Here is a 16,781-nt window from a genome sequence, read left to right as displayed (position 1 = left end):
AGCACCACCCCACACATGCTGCTGTTCTGTAACGCCTCTGCGAGCGCACTGACATCAGGTCTGTCAAGCCCTCAGAACTGGTCGGCGAGGTGAGACACTTTGAGGGGAGGGGAAGAAAGGAGAGGGGCGATACCGAGATGTCCGGTCTGGACGGTGCCACAGACGGTGAAAGGGATAAAAGAGTGCGCCCAGTTCTGGTTAAACCGCACCAGGGCCAGCCCGGAGGCCGACCACGGGTGCAAGAGAACACAGAAGGCGAGTCGGGAGACCCGCACACGCGCTATCAGGACAGGAGGTGTTGGAGTTCACTGATCTCATGCGTGGCCTCTCTGGAATCTAATTGACGGATATCGTAGCGACTGATAACTTTAATTCCTGCGTAGACAACACCGACTAGTGTAGTTGACGTGACCCCGCAGTTGACTAATCACTCCCAGACTCTTCCTCCTCTCACACACATTGGCCTACACTGGCTCGCTTGCTGGTTAATAAAAGAGTCTGCACATTTGCAGGTCGCACGCATGTGAGTAGTTGTAAAAAAAATAATCACCGTCTCAAAAAATGGTTGCAAAATGCAGTCTGGAGCACTGCTTTGGAGTTTCAAAAAGACTACGGCAGCCACGCTCCACACTAGTAACGTTAATAACAACACAGCAGAGCTCTCCGCCACAGTCTCTTCAATTTATGGGAAACCCTGCGTATATACATACACACACACATATATATATATATATACCCACATATATACATACTCACACACACACACACATATATATATACATACATATATATATATGGATATTTTGTGTGTGTGTGTGTATCTGAGTGTCTGTGTGGTTCGAAAATCGATTCAAGTCCCACAAGTGTGCTACTTCTTTCTGACTGAGCTCACTCTGGCCAAACACAGCAGTTTCTCTCTTTCCTCTTCATCTTTCCTCTTCTTGTTCAAAGCCTCCACTTCCTCAAGAAAGTGAAGCTGAGAGCGCACATCACTCACTTTGGAACACCACAGGTTGTCCTGCCATACAAAGACACACAAATCAACAAGGTTTAGGAGCTCTGTTTTACATTGACCAGCCCAGTTTGGTATTTTATTCATTCCATTATCTTCGCGTTCACTTGGCTTGTACAGAGGAAACCATGATTTCAAAATAAACTACATAAAATAAACAAAATTTAAATTACAATCACTAAGCAGTGGTGTTCAATAAAATTGTGCTTAATGACGACAAAAAGCTGGCTTGTGCCAAATTGAGACCCCGTACTTTACAGCTTTAAAATATCTGGATATGATTGGAACAGCTGAGTTGATCTCTGCTTCTGGTTTAGCATTCTCGGTTGCTTATGAATGCATTAGTTAAACATTTCGCCCACGTTGGAACCTCCACATCTAGTATTGACTTCCTGCAAGTAAGTCTTCACTGCACTCTAACTGCTTTTTTCTGCAGAGCTGTACACTTTGCTTCTTTGTCTTGTAACCTGATCTGGAGACATCCGATTAATAAAGGTGTTCCAAAATCTTTGTTTGTGTTCATGCTTTTTTTGCAACGTTAATTTGCTACTACTTTGTAAAGTTAAATGCTACATAGAGAAAATACGTAGAAGCATTTAAATGAGGAAAAAAATGCAATCAGGGTGCAGTGGCATAATTTATTTTTGATAGTTTAACGATTAGGGAAAAAATGTTAGATTACCAGAGAATTTCATTTTAATGCCAATTCTTGTTTTATTCCTGAAATTAGGGGCAGACACTCACTGTTTTGTCATACTACAGTGACCAGATTAATGTGGACATATCAATGTGTGCTTAAAATTGTGATTATTTATTTCTGTCATCATTATAATCCTAACCATCATTCCAGAGAACACAGGTTTCAGGTACTTCCGCATTGGCTTCAGTTTGCGGACCCGGTGACTACGTCCATTTCTATATACAGTCTATGACAGGCCCGCTTGCAGCTCTGTGAGGCTGTACTTTAGCTAAATGCTGACTGACAACCTGGCAACATGCTAACAAGGACAACGATGACATGCTGATGCTAGTATGCTGCTTGTTCATTCTTGGATTATACTGTATTTAGAAGATTTAAATTTATGAACAGAAATCCTGGGAGCAGGACATACATAACTTTTCTAGAGTCAGTCTGTACCTTCAGGGCGGCCTTGCGGTGTTCTGCAATCACAATGAGCCTCTCCAAAAGTCCACGGAGACACTCCTGAGTGGCATGAGAAACCAGAGCAACCACCTCTGGACTGACCTCATTTACTCCCAGTGCCTGTCCTAAAACATTTGGCAGTAATTTCACAACAAGAGCAAAACACAAAGACACATTAAAACTGAGCTTGTCTGGACCAGTCAACTTAAATAACAAACGAGAAAAATCCCAATACTTTGTAAAATGGGAGTTAAACACATGAAGAAAAAAACATTCAACCACATTTGATTTATAAAAAAACATCAAATGTCGTTGGTTTTATCAATACTTAATGGTCTTGTTGAAACACTGACTAAAATGAATATATAAATTACAGTGGTATTTGACAGTTTTGTTACCATTTTAAAATCTGCCCCTGAACTCTTTATATAAACGTAATCTAAAATAATAATTATTTGGCCTGTTTTGTTTGTGTCTTTGTGTGTGAGACATCACATGTGATTGTTTGGCTGAGTTCTGCCTCAGTTTGGCTCCTGTACCTGTATGAAGGATCCGGCTCAGTAGTGGGTTTGATGAGAGGAAGGCCTGATCCTGGCATGACTGCACCACAGAGCCAACCACAGTGGTCAGGATCTGAGCATTCTCCTCCCTCACGTTTACTCCAGCCATGAAGGCTACATCATTAATGTCATCATCATCATCTCTGGGTAACACACACACACACACACACACACACACACACACACACACACACACACACACACACACACACACACACACACACACACACACACACACACACACACACACACACACACACACACACACACACTTGCACTTTGACAGTTTCACTTAATTGTTTAACTTGTTAGCCCGCACATCGAATTTCATAAATCAACTGTATGCATTACTTGTATGATCCTGAGTCCTTGAACTGAGTGACAGACTGCTTCTTTGAAAAAGTTTCTATAAAAAAGAGAAAACATGCACAATTATCTGGAGTGTATAACTACATCTGATGATGGGGCCTGGTATCATTTAATTTCATTATCTCAGTTCTGTGATTACAACTGGCGGACTTAATAGATTCTGGGCAATCTGATTGCATTCTGATAGCAATGTGTTTTTGTGCATACCTGCATTTGCATGCATTTTCCATGATCCCGATAAGATATCCACATACAGATCACACGTTAATACCGAGCAATTTTCACTGTTCACATTTTTTCTTCAACAATTCTGAATTGTATCACAAATGCCAAATGTTATGTATGAATATGTTATACTATTGTTTTGTAAAAGGCTGAACTCAAAAGTAAGGAGCACAGTGTACAGCACAAATTATTATATTCTTTAAAGAACCAAGTGTTTGTGTGCATTTTGGATTTACAGCAGATTTACTTCATAATTAGCTTTGCAAGATAATAATAATAGGTACTCAAGCAAAGCTGAGAACTAACAGGAACAGCTAACCAATATTTACAGTAGCACTTAAAACTGCTGCCACTACATGGGTAGAGGAAAATAACTTGGCCCATTGTCTGTGTTATTTCAAAAGAACTGCTGCTGTAGCATGCTTCCAAATAACTGGAGATAAACTTTTTATAAATTCAAAACGCTGCAAACATTAAGAAGCAGAATTAAATCATGGGAGTCCCAAAGATTCTCAATCCCTAACTGTTACCTGTCAAGTGTTTTCCAGACTGGAGCACTGTGTGCTCTAGGTTAGGTCTGCTGCTCTTAGACATGTAATTTCTGGACTGGGCTAATGTGGTCAACCCCGGTCTCAGAATCACTCTTTGAGTTGGCTGAATAACCTGCATTAGGAGAAATCATTAAGCATCAAACTCAGACGTGACATTTACATCCTTTGCTATAAAAATGACACTCATCTTAGGCAGCTGGAATGGCTTGGGTTACTCCTCTGACAAAAAGTCGGGGTTCAATTCCCGGTCAGGGAATAGCTAATATCTAGTGGGGGGCCTTAGGCCCTTAATACTACCAGCCTACCTCTGATATGAGTCAAATATCAATGATGGTAAGCCTATTTGGACAAAAGTGTTTCTACTTCACCAGAACATTTCAGCCTTTTCACAGTACTGTTTAACATTAAGATGCTTCACAATGTTTTAAACGTCTGTGACTCCAGACTGCATCAATTAGTGCCTCTACATGCAATTAGGTACCCAAATGGATCGAAGTGGTGATGGGCGATAGCTCAGGCCGACGGGGTTGATTACATAAATTCATTGCTGCACACTAATTTTGCATTAGTCTAGAACGTTAATGAACATTAGCTAACTTGGATGTGACTGGCCAGTGAGCCCAGACCTGGGAGATGCGAGGTGCACACTCCAAGCACACAGAAGAGGCCGGGAGAGAGACTTTATCACCATGTTGTTGCTTTCCATAGGTTTTCATATAAAAAATGGGAGCAGCGGAGACAAAGGCAGACCGTGTGTACACTCCCTTAGCCTACTGGAATTTTTGCATTTGGGTTATTAACTGTCTGAGTATGTTTGAATAGCCTGGTTTCATACAGCAGCTGGGCTGATAGTGACACCGCACTCACCTCACCTTTTACCGCATTGGCATCTACTGATCTTTTTCATGTTCTCTCTGGAATCGAACAGAACACCATAACCATTCACTTAGAGTGGTGTTTTGGCCCACTGTATGTATCAGTCCAACATTCTCTTAGATTTGCTTGTCTGCTGTTTGACTACCTGCTGCAGTAGAATACAACACTATGAAGTAGTGAGAGTGAACCAAACAGTACAAATGTAGCTGGAGAGCTAAACAATAAAAGTAACTTGAAGCCAATGTGAGCTGCAGAGAACTACCAGGGGACTCAGAAAAAATCTACACTGCTCACATTAGACTACAATTCTTTACCTGCTTGTTGGTGTTTAGGTTTTGTCCTGTGTCAATGATCGACTGCTTCATGGTAGGAGACAGGGTGTTGGGGTTGCAAGCAAAAGTTGAGGCCTGCAGAATAAATAACTGGGGGTCTGCAGTGAGGCAACGGACTGCAGGAAGACTTTTCTGGAAACAGCGAGGGACAGACGAGAGGAGAGATGGCATATGATCAGTAAAACTACATTTTGCCACAAAATTCTTTGCATTTACCATAACAATGATAGAGCTCTGGTAAAAGATTTAGTGAAAAAATATGACATGCTCTAGAATGATATGGCTGGTTTAGACGCATATTACAACTCTACAGTCTTGAGCTTGATTAATTTTGTATTAATTTGAGATATTTCAAGACTTCCCAGGACCTGGTGGCACCAATAGTATTGTGATGTTGACTCTGGTCACCTTGAGGAAAGGCACCAAGCACGGTTGTGGAGTTGACTTCAACTCGTGATAGAGCCGTTCTGTGAACTCCTCTGCTTCAAGCTTCCCTTCCTACAGGGAAAAAAAGCACAGAGATCCTAGCAAGTAAACCGGAATTTATTACCTGGAATTTTAAAGTCAAAATAAATAATACAAGATGGTAATGTTAAAACTGAAAATACCCAATGAGCATTATGTAACTACAAATGGCCACTTTGAGAAAAACAACATAGGTTTGACAAAAATAAATTCAAAGTCAACTTACAAACTTTTTAGTGAGTAGCTCTGTTTGAGGGTCAACCTACAGGTAAGATCTTTTTTTAAAGTAAGTCTTGTAGATGGATCGCTGGTGGCTCATGCAGATGCAGAAGTCACTAGCTCCTTCAAGATATATATATATATATATATATATTATTATTATTATTTTTTATTTTTTTTGAGACCAGACACTGTTCCAGGAAAATGAGGTGGAACAACGACTCCTTCATTAACAGCAGTTCTAGCATTATACTAATTTTGCACTCAAAAAAAGGGGGTAACAGCTCCAATCGGAGCAAACTTATGTAGTTGTGTTGTAATGAAAGTGATGAATTAACCATTCAATGGTTTCATTACTGCTTCAAAGAAAACATGCAGGCAACTGATAATGGATCAACATGTACAGTGTAATGGAATTAATAATTGTGAATAGCTGGGGAATGAGAAATGTTGCAATATGGGTAATGGTGAGAGAGAATATGATAAAAACAACAAACAACTCAGTCATCAATAGCAATAGAATGGTATTCGCTCAGATTTGTGCTGAGTCTTGCTGGAGACTCTTCGTCTGGAACAGAGATTGATGGTTGGTGGGCCGGTGACCCACCTGTCATTCTATATCCATCCATCCATCGCCTACCGCTTCATCCATTTAAGGGCCGTGGGGGGGGGGCTTTGGGCGAGAGGCGGGGTAAACCCTGGAAAGGTCGCCAGCCTATCGCAGGGCAACATACAGAGACGAACAACCATTCACTCTCACTTTCACAACTATGGTCAATTTAGAGTCTCCAATTTACCTAATCCCACTCTGCATTTCTTTGGACTGTGGGAGGAAGCCGGACTACCCATAGAGAACCCATGCATACACAGGGAGAACATGCAAACTCCACACAGAAAGGCCCTGGTTCTTAATCATACATATGATATACAGAATACTTAATTTGACATGGTCCCTAGCTGATAGTGTACGTACATGGTAGAAGTTGATACAGATCTGTCGTCTTGCATCTTGACAAATTGTTCATGTGTGGGTGAGGAGTGATGATGTAAAACTTAAGTTATTTGTATATCGATTCCTTGATTGGAATGTGTCGTGTATTACTGAGATGAGAATGGTCCTGGTCTGCTTCACCTTTTCTGACCAGTTCCATTTGGTTAATCCCAAGTATTGGCCATCATATATCTTTTTGCTTTCCTGTTTCAAATTAGGGTTTCTGCTGAGGCAAGCAGAGGTGAAGAAGGTCTGCAAGTCCCAGATCCAGATGTCCTCATTTCAGTTGTTTAATAGCCATGGTTGATGCCAGAGCAGGGATGTTCATTACAGAAGATTGGAGACTGTTATGCCCACATCTTCACAGACCTGGCTCTGTGGCAACATGCCGGTTTTGAGCTGTTGCACTTGATGGGTGGACAGTGTTGAAAGCTGACAGGACTCGAGTGGGATGAGGGGATTCGAAGTTTGTGTTTGCATCAATGCTGCTTGATGCTCAAACAGTCAGGGTGGATGGATAGTGTTTACGAGATTTTAATGTTAATATGTTGACCATATTATCTGCTCAGAGAATTCACCAGGATGTTTGATGCTGCGGTGGAAATGCTTCCAGATGGATTTGGTTAAATCTATGTTGTCATGCAATCTTATGTTGCCCAAAAAAATGATCAAAATTCCCAAAATTTAATTGAATCATGAATCTAGGTAAAGAATTTTTTATCCAGGTATAAAACAATGAGAAAACTAAATATATTATTGAAGCATCGATATATACCACCAGGCCTTAAACTGAAAATATTTAGTGTATTTTAGACATTTAACATTTATTATTCTATTCTACTACGTGAAACCAGCACCTGTGATGTTTGAACAGAGGAAGACATACCAGCAGAATCCTGACCAGTCCCCTGACATTGTTAGCCATGTTGGCAGTCCTGGTGTCACTGGAGGCCAGCTTTATCAGAGTTACCAGGAAGTTCTTGCACTTTCTCACACTTTCCAGGGTCTCCTGTTGGGGAAATGTCAGTTAGCAACCAATGTCCATTTTGTCAGGGAGACGCTTTTCTCAGCAAAAGGGGAACCAACACAATATTAGCATTAATTAAGCTCCTTCTTTATGGAATAACGTTTATTATTAATAAATATTAAATCAATGAAAAATCACAAATAAATTAATATGTCTATGAAATACATCCTGACATAAATAAATTAGACAATAAATATAGGAGCAGGCTTAGTGTATGACAGCTAAAAGAACAGCATTTTTGATAGGGGCTTATTTCATGTCAAAGGGTTGCATAAGTCTCCCATTAATCGTTACCACACTGTTATATACATATACATAGTATTTATCTATTTTTTTTTAAATTCTCTCCAAACTGTATACAGTTCTAAATGCATGAGACTATCTGTGGAAGGTTTTTTAACCAGATCCAGTCCAATAAGGCACAGTGTGAGATATTCTTGGTAGTACAGAAAATAATCTGGGGGTCAAAAGGCTCAATATGGGACTACTGAGACTCACCTGACTGAATGTGGTCAGAGGCGTCTTCTGGGTTTGTGTGTCTGCAGCCTGATTGCGAGACTGGCCTTTCTGCGCTGAAGCAGTATTCTGGGTTTGACCCACAGCTGGTTTGGGAGCGACACCAAAAACCTGAATAACACAGCGTACAGTATACTCTCACTCTAAAACTGAAAACAGGAGCGGAGAAAACTCACCAACATCAAGGTAACAGGTTTACCAGTGAGTGCACTCTGCTGAATTATACAAACAAAACTGACTAAATTTGTGTGTGGTTGTGTTATGTGGGTAGAGAGGCTTGAGATAGGACCAAGGGTGTGTACTCTCACAGGTTGCCTTAAGCCTCAAAATGGGTACCAGTCCTCTGAATCATCTGCAATCATCAATTTTAAGTAATTCTGGTATGATGCTGATTCTGCTATAGGTCAAACATCCCAGAACACCAACCAGAAACATGTGCCACACATCTCTGCACCCAGACTAAAAAAAAACAACCAGTATAGACCTACACATTTAGGCGACTGTATTGTTAAAGTTCACCATTAAGATCTTAAGATTGTATTTTGTGTGTGTCTGTGTGAAGAGAGAGAGAGGGAGGGGGGCAGAGATAGAGATAGTAGGCTGTTCGGGTCTCGTCAGATTCAGGTGGTAGTTTAACACATATTTTTGTGGGTCGGTTACAGCCTGTTAGTGTTTGCATCCTAATAACAATCAGCATGTAACTCACAAAAAGCTTCAGCATAATTCCATGTTCTGATTTTAGCCTCCTCTAGCCTCATTAGTGCAATCTATGGCTATGATGTTTACCCCACAAACATCTGGAGCTTATGGGAAATGGTGAAACAACAATATCAAAATACTACTGTCCTCATATAAACATATGACGTGAGCAACGCGACTTACTGTTGAGAAACTGTTCCAAGGATGCTATTATTGTGTGTAGTTACAAATATCAATTTCTTCAGTTTGCTAAATGCAGAGACTGTCAAGCAAGGTATCAGCTGCATCTTCATCCATCTACTGGTCAAGCTAGCCAATATTCAGAGAGTGCCAAGGGATTGCAGCAAAGAGTCGTGTTGCACCATGTATTTTGGAGGTCACTCATACAAAATCAATGATCATATTCCTAATTTTAAAGAAGGTTTTCCATCATTATTCTGTCATCACAATTATAAGTTATGACAGGTTAACTATTAGCCTTATTTATAACAGTTGAGAGTGATTTTTATTTAACCTTTATTTAATTCTCTGAGTACAATTGAGGGCAGACCCTCACTCAATGCAGCCGAGATTACATAATATAAAACACAATAAAATGTTAAATTACAAAACAACAATAGTGCAAAGAGTGCAGAATAGTAAATATTTGGAATATAAAGGACATAAATCACTAAAAAACAGTAACATAAAAAATCAAGGACGTACATCAATTAGCACTGGACATGATTCAGAGTGATAAAATAAGGACATATAAGTAACTAAAAATAATTACAACCAACAGCAGGACTATTTAGCATTATTGCTCTGAATTGCCCATAAGTCGGAAGGTAATTCATTTTCAGGGACTGTTGGAGCCTATTCAAAGTGGTTGGGGCATTAAACAAGAATATAGATTTTCCTAGCTCTGACTGTGACCTCGGGACCTTAAAGCCCTCTGAAGCGCCTCTATCTTAGCCCGCCTCTGGATGAGCTGTTTCTGTGTCTGTTGCTTTTATGTAATGAGCTTCGGCTGTTTCACCCCTCTCAGGAAGTGGAAGTGGCATAATCTTTCCAGGGCCTCGACCCTTTGTTTACACTGAGCGAACAAAGACAACTGAGTTCACGGCGTCCACCGGTGTTCACCCAGGCGTTCAGCAGCGTCAACCCGGCGTTCGCCCCGGTTTTCGCTGGCGTCACCCCGGTATGAAGTTTCACAAAATGCTAAATGAAAGCAGGGCCAGATTACCGCTATAACTCTCAATAATAAAGTGGCGTTCAGTCCTGCTTTATTCACTCAGCCTGTCCATCAATAGGATGTGCTCTACAACATAGCCACATTAGCTGCGGCGCTAAGGCAGAATATAGACACTTCTGTGTCCGTTTTTGCAACGAACAACAGAGCAACCTCGGATCCTGGCCATTGTTGTTTATCGGGAGCCGATGTTAGTGAGGAAATGAACATGGCCGCGGCGAGATACGTTTAGCAGGTTTCAGTGGGCGTGAACCACACCGAGCTCTGGGTGTGTGACACTACCTGGAGGAGGAGCTGAGGCGCAACGTGACGTAGCGATGCGCTGGGAGCTGAACAGCTCTTTTGAGCAGACGTTTTGTGAAAGTTGGAGCAAGAAAAAGAGAGAGGATGGACTTTTCTGACGTTTGGGGGGTCCGTTAACAATTCTTTAGGGTAAAAAAACATGAAAAGTAGTAATTTTCATAATAGGGGACCTTTCAGCAAGACCAGGTAATTTTGTCTAGTTTGGTAAGGACAGAAATTCCACTCTAACATTAATGAAATATGAGTAGGGAGCCTTCCATTTATGGCCTTAAAAATGGATATACACCAATGTTTCTCTCGCCTCTCTGCTAAAGATGGCCGACCCGCTTTGTCATGGAGGAAACAATGGTGTGTTGTAGCTGTGCCCAGTGATAAATCTGAGGGCGGAATGATAAACTGAATCCAGGCGCTTGAGGGTAGATGGGGCAGCTATTTTATAAGTAACATCTCCATAATCTAACACTGAAGGGAAGATTGCTTCAACAATCCTTTTTCTACTTGATATAGGGAAGCAGGATCTACTGTATTTCTGTAAACAAAGACAATTTTTTGTTTCAATCTAATTGAAACATACTGATGACTGACGTTCATGACTCTGAACTGCTGTCAGTGACTCTTAGTTGTAAAGCAGCTCTTGTACCTTTACCACAGCTGTCTTCTGGATGGGTGTTGACACGAAACTAGGAGGTGCTGCCATCCTGATCACGGTCACCTTCTCATTACTTTTACTTTCAGATGCTGCAGACACCTGAACTCCAGACATGACAAGTAGTTGAGACCAAAGGAGGACAAATAACACGTCACTACATTCTTCAGACTCTCTGTTAAATAAATGTAAGCAGCGGTAGACATACACACCTGATGCGACAAAATTCTCGGTGCTTGACCACTGGCAACTCTTGGTGCCTGCTGAGCCTTTGCCAAAGCCTGCTGGGATATGAGCATCAGTTGTCCACTGTCACTCCGGATCAACACCATACCTGCAAAAATGACAGTCCAAAATCACTTAGTACCGTATTAAACAGATGTTTTATCCAGTAAAGAGGGAGTGCTGTGTAAAGTATGTGTGTGTACACAGTGTTGACTAAACAAATAGAACAGACCTGGGGCCTGTACTATACGCAGGGTTTGTGGATATCGAGTTAACTTCAGGTTTAACTCTGGGTTTTCAGTCCTACGAATCTGGTTGACTTCTTAAAAGGGACTGTAAGCGCTTGTAATCCAATACACTTTTAGAATTCAGTGAAAAAATCTGATTTTCTACACAGCCCTGGCTCTTTAAATGGAAAACAAAAAAATGTTGCAGACCGTATCACACAGCACTCTGGGTGCAGAGTCTAGACCACACTCCCCGACACCTTAAGAGACGTGCTTGTGACAGACGCTAGGAATCAGGGGTTTTGGCCTCCTTGCTACAGGGTTCCTACACATTTTCCATTTCATAATTCCATACTTTTTCCATATTTGACATCTGAGAACAAATAACTAGATGTTTATTCAGTAAATATTCTTATTAAATGAATATGAAGTTATTTTATATAATAATATATATTTATTTTATATAATAGTATATATTTATATATATGTTGATATTGAGACTTCTAATTCCAACGTTATCTGTTCTAGGACTGACTCTCATATTAAAAGATTAATATTTACTCAGTAATTTGGGATAAATGTGTATTTTATCATCAACAGCGGAAACAACAGAACAAATTAACTAGCTATCACCAGGATCATCTAAATAATGCTCGGTTGATAGAACTGCAGAGAGTGTGTTGCTATGTTGACGTTTATCACTGACCTCCGGAAAATCATTCACCCGACTAGAGAGATTTAGACAGATTGTTAGTATTCTAAAATCTTTGGATTCACATCTGTTCAGACTTCAGTCTGGAAAACAGAAATATTTTTCCATACCATCTTTTCTATTTTCATACTTATCCAGACCCGGAAATAACTAAAAGTAAATTCTTTTTCCATACTGTGTAGGAACCCTGTTGATAGTGTGTCTGTCTCCCAAGCCTGAGGCTGCGAGTTCGAGGCCCTGACCAGTGCGGTCGATTCAATTCCATTCAAATTGAATTTGTATAGCACCATATCACAACATACATTGTCTCAAGGCACTGAACATAGTGAGGTCAATGAGGTCAGAAAAACAACAAAATCCAACATCGCTTACTCCCCCTTTAACTTGGTAATACACCATGGAAACTTGTTCAGCACCGCTTACCAATTAGATCACAGGAAAACAAGAGTAATCAGTCTACAGGATCCTGACGGGGGCAAGTGAGTTTTCAGTAACGGGACAAATAATAAAGAGCAACATATTTTCATAGATAAGTATAAGATAAGATAAGATATACCTTTATTCGTCCCACAATGAGGAAATGCTTTTGCTGTACCATTCAAATGTCCACTCTGGTTTTAAACAGAGCTTCTATCAAACAGAGAAAGAGTTTATCACACTAAATAAAATCACAACTATTATAACTACACAGATTATTTTTAATCCTGACAGTGTTGATGCTTTAACTCTTATTCTATCACTGCAGCTCAGAGAAGGAGAAATAAAAACTAGAGCCTCTGATTTCTTATTAGAAAAATGATCCACACAAATATTTCCCATGAATATAAATTAACATTTCAGTAACATTATCATCACACGTGAACTTCTTCTCTTCTATGTGTTAGCAGGACAAATAGTATGACATATCATTCACCCTTTTTATCGGCAACTGCATCACATTTTCATATTTCTATTCTAGTTCAGTGATCATTTTCATTTCACTTTGTTGAATGCTGCTGCTTTATGTCACTAAAACTAACTCTACTTGCAGGTATGAGCATTTCTTCTCAGAAATTTAATTGTGGTTCTGATTATCTTGCTTATAATAATGCCTCTTCCACCTGAAAGCACTCTTAGGTGGAAAACCCAGACTTAACTGAGAAAGTTGATAATCAGTAGTACAAGTTATCAGGATGCCCTAAGTAGGTTCAGTGAAGCCAAATAACGAAAACATATCCTGGGCATGATGAAGTGACTTCATAGTACAGGCCCCTGTTGTCAGTGACTGTACTGTTGACATGCCAGCTCAAAGAAAGCATTCAAACAGTAACAGAGACTAAACGAACAGCTACATCTACTGAATACATATCAAAATGTATTCAAGATTTAACAGTGGCCAAGTCTGTTAACATGGGTACCATGAATAAAAATGATCACCAAAATCCTGAGCGGCCAGCGGGATCTCACCTGATGGTATCTGGATATTGGCAGGGAGATGTGAGGAAGCAGTCTGTGGCACTTGAGGGGCCACAGCGACTGGCTGTGGAGCTGCTGTCCTGGGCACAGTTATTACCACTGTCCTTCCTGTGGTTGTGGCCTGGTTCATGTAGGCCACCTGGCTCAGAGCTGGTTTCGTTACCTGTCGTTGGCCATTAGCACTCATTCCTCCTGGGGTGGCTACCTTAGCTACCACCAATGTAGAGGATGTAGGTTGGCGGCCCTGGCCAGTGGCGATGACTTTAGATGGGCCACAGGCAGAAACACTACTTGAGACAGATGCAGCAGTTGGTGGGTGCTGTACAGCAGCGATGGGTCCACCTTGAGCTGGTACGTGTAATGTGTGGACTTTAATGGAGGCATTTCCTTCCCCTGCTGCCCCACAGGACTCCAGCTTGAAGGTGGCCATTAATTGTTCTTAACTGAGGAGCAAATAGATGATCAAAAAATATGAAATTCACGGGCAATAGTTGTTTTTCAAAACGCTATCTTGTTAAATTATGGTACATTGACCCAAGCTGAGATGTCCGCACTGAAAAAAACTGAAACAACCAAACAGTCACACAAAGATATGAGCTTGGTGAATGGTGCGGTCAGTCTTCAACCAAAGCAACTTCACTTAATGTGCTGACATTATTCAACAACATAACCACTTTGACAAGTAGGCCTACATACTTTATTTTTCAAACTCACCTCCTGCTCTTTATCACCCAAGTTCACATCAATGTCGGTGAAAGAAGACTAAGCTACAGGTGAAGCTACACGTGGAGCTACAGGTGAAGACATGTATAGCTTCAGTTGAAGTTACAGGTAAATGTACAGGTGACGCTTCAGGTTCATTTATTGTTGCTTGTTTGCAGCTGTAATAACTTCCATTTAGCATATTAGCATTCGGGTCTAGTTTGACGTCACTTTTAAACAATGTCCACATCGACAGACTGCTGCGTTGCTTTACCCACATGAAGTGGTTTTCCTGCTAAACCGATCGTAAAGGAACCGTCCACCGCAGCCACGAGGAGAAGACGTCGACGACTCCCCCTGCTGCGTTTGTGGACTTCGGGAAAGATGGGCGCTCCATGGTTAGAATAATTACCACCGGTTTCACAGGCCTAGTATTTGTATTTGGGGAAATGACTGAGCTGGAACAGGTATGCATTTTCGAATCTAGTTTCATGCGGCCAGCACAAAATCAATTTTTTTAAAAACTGTTTTTTTTCTTAATATATGAAGTTTGTCAGATGTGACGATATAAAATTGATTATAAAAACGTTTTACATGATGAAAAATGTCTATTTTTGTTTAACACAGTTAGATGTTTTGTCAGACAAACAGTAGAATAGGGTTTATTTAGTTTTAACTTTGATGTGAGATTTGAAAAAAATTGATTTTTTGTTTGGTTTTACATGCATTTTCCACAATGTGACACCATTCTTATACATGTATGTCAGAACATGCAAGTGGATGGCATGACATCTCAACATGGGACCGATGTCTTACATCTTAAAACTTCTTTGTAGAACATTCTTTGTTCTACATCCTTTATATTCTTCATTTTAACATACTTCTAAAACCACACTTCAAGGATGACAGAAAACTATTGTTGAGTCGGCTTGGTCGCAATGCCAACAGTAACAGCGTGTAGACTTAAAATGTTCCTCTTTGATAAAGCTTATTATTAGAGTCCTGAACCATCTCTTAAACATGCTGCTTTAGGCCAAGACTGCTGGGGGAACTCCCATCATGCACTGAACATCTCTCTCTCTCTCTGCCCCCAGGTATTTACATTGCATGTCAGCAAAAAATATGTTGTTATTATTTTTACATTCAATTCAATTTGATTTGTATAGTGCCAAATCACAACATAGATTGTCTCAAGGCACTTTACATAGTGAGGTCAATATTACAATATTAGAGGAAAAACCCAACAAATCCCACAATGAGCAAGCACTTTGCGACTTTGGAGAGAAAAGACTCTCTGGCAGAACCGGCCTCAGTTTGTAGGCGGCCATCTGTCTCGACTGGTTGAGGTGAGGAGAGAAAAATGTGGGAGAGAGGAGGGGTAGGCAGAAAGAGGGGGAGAGGAGAGAGTGAACAGTTGTACAACCGCCACTTTAATCTCTACCAGACTGATACTTATAATTACGGAAATACTGACACTTATAAATGCAATGATGTTGTAAGTGATAATAATAGTAATAATAATAATAATAATGACGGGTTTGGATCCTGGAGCTCTGGTGTCAGAGATACACTAGGAGAGAGACAAAACAGGGTTAGTGCCATGGCAGAGAGAGAGGGAGAGAGATGCTCATGATATAGGTTCCGCCAGCAGTCTAGGCCTATGGCAGCATAGTAAAGAAATGGTTTAGTAAACACCTGAGCAGCTCTAACTATAAGCTTTATCAAAAAGGAAAGTTTTAAGTTAAACTTTAAATGTGGAGAGAGTATCTGCCTACCTTACACAAACTGGGAGCTGGTTCCAGAGGAGAGGAGCCTGGTGGCAGAAGGCTCTGCCTCCCGTTCTACTTTTACAGACTCTGGGAACCACAAGCAGTCCTGAGTTTACAGAGCGAACTGATCTATTGGGATAATATGGAACTATAATTCTGCAAGATATGATGGAGTTTGATTATTAAAGGCTTTGTAGGTCAGGAGCAGGATTTTGAATTATTCTGAATTTTACAGGAAGCCAATGCAGAGATGCAAACACTGGAGAAATATTATCTATTTTTGTACTTCCTGTCAGAATTCGTGCTACAGCATTTTGGATTAACTGGAGGCTTTTCACAGACTTACTGGGGCATCCTAACAGTAATGAATTACAATAGTCCAGTCTAGAAGTGACAAATGCATGGACTAGTTTTTCAGCATCCTTTTGAGATTGGATGTTTCTAATGTTCTTTATATTGTGCAGGTGGAAGAAGGCTGTCCTACAGACTTGTTTTATGTTCGAGTCAAAGGTTATACGATCCAAG

General features: G+C 40.5%; 1 protein-coding gene and 1 long non-coding RNA gene across 4 annotated transcripts in view; one reads left to right on the top strand and one right to left on the bottom strand.

Moving 5' to 3' along the window:
• Positions 1–14,894, bottom strand: part of LOC118318421 (transcription initiation factor TFIID subunit 4-like) — a 27,968-nt gene extending 13,074 nt beyond the window's left edge. Inside the window, exons 1-14 of one of the 3 annotated variants that reach the window (XM_035648059.2) lie at positions 14,766–14,894; positions 14,500–14,576; positions 13,777–14,228; positions 11,379–11,500; positions 11,161–11,268; positions 8,270–8,398; positions 7,631–7,753; positions 5,478–5,567; positions 5,052–5,201; positions 3,841–3,973; positions 3,068–3,122; positions 2,696–2,859; positions 2,151–2,281; positions 893–1,018 (exon numbers count right to left, since the gene is read on the bottom strand). In XM_035648059.2, coding sequence (XP_035503952.1) covers positions 893–1,018; positions 2,151–2,281; positions 2,696–2,859; positions 3,068–3,122; positions 3,841–3,973; positions 5,052–5,201; positions 5,478–5,567; positions 7,631–7,753; positions 8,270–8,398; positions 11,161–11,268; positions 11,379–11,500; positions 13,777–14,215 — 1,770 coding nt within the window. In that variant the 5' untranslated portion in view covers positions 14,216–14,228; positions 14,500–14,576; positions 14,766–14,894. Of the gene's footprint in view, positions 1–892; positions 1,019–2,150; positions 2,282–2,695; positions 2,860–3,067; positions 3,123–3,840; positions 3,974–5,051; positions 5,202–5,477; positions 5,568–7,630; positions 7,754–8,269; positions 8,399–11,160; positions 11,269–11,378; positions 11,501–13,776; positions 14,229–14,499 lie in introns of all 3 variants that reach the window. The other 2 variants (XM_035648062.2, XM_035648061.2) reach the window with 2 other exon arrangements.
• On the top strand, positions 14,521–16,781 carry LOC118318425. Its single transcript, XR_004795718.1, has 3 exons — positions 14,521–14,616; positions 14,744–14,954; positions 16,721–16,781. It is a non-coding gene; the product is annotated as an uncharacterized LOC118318425 (long non-coding RNA).

Source organism: Scophthalmus maximus, chromosome 7, assembly GCF_022379125.1.
Source record: "Scophthalmus maximus strain ysfricsl-2021 chromosome 7, ASM2237912v1, whole genome shotgun sequence".
Lineage (NCBI taxonomy): Eukaryota > Metazoa > Chordata > Actinopteri > Pleuronectiformes > Scophthalmidae > Scophthalmus > Scophthalmus maximus.
Note: the sequence above shows the minus strand (reverse complement) of the source record. Positions and strands in the feature narration are given on the sequence as shown.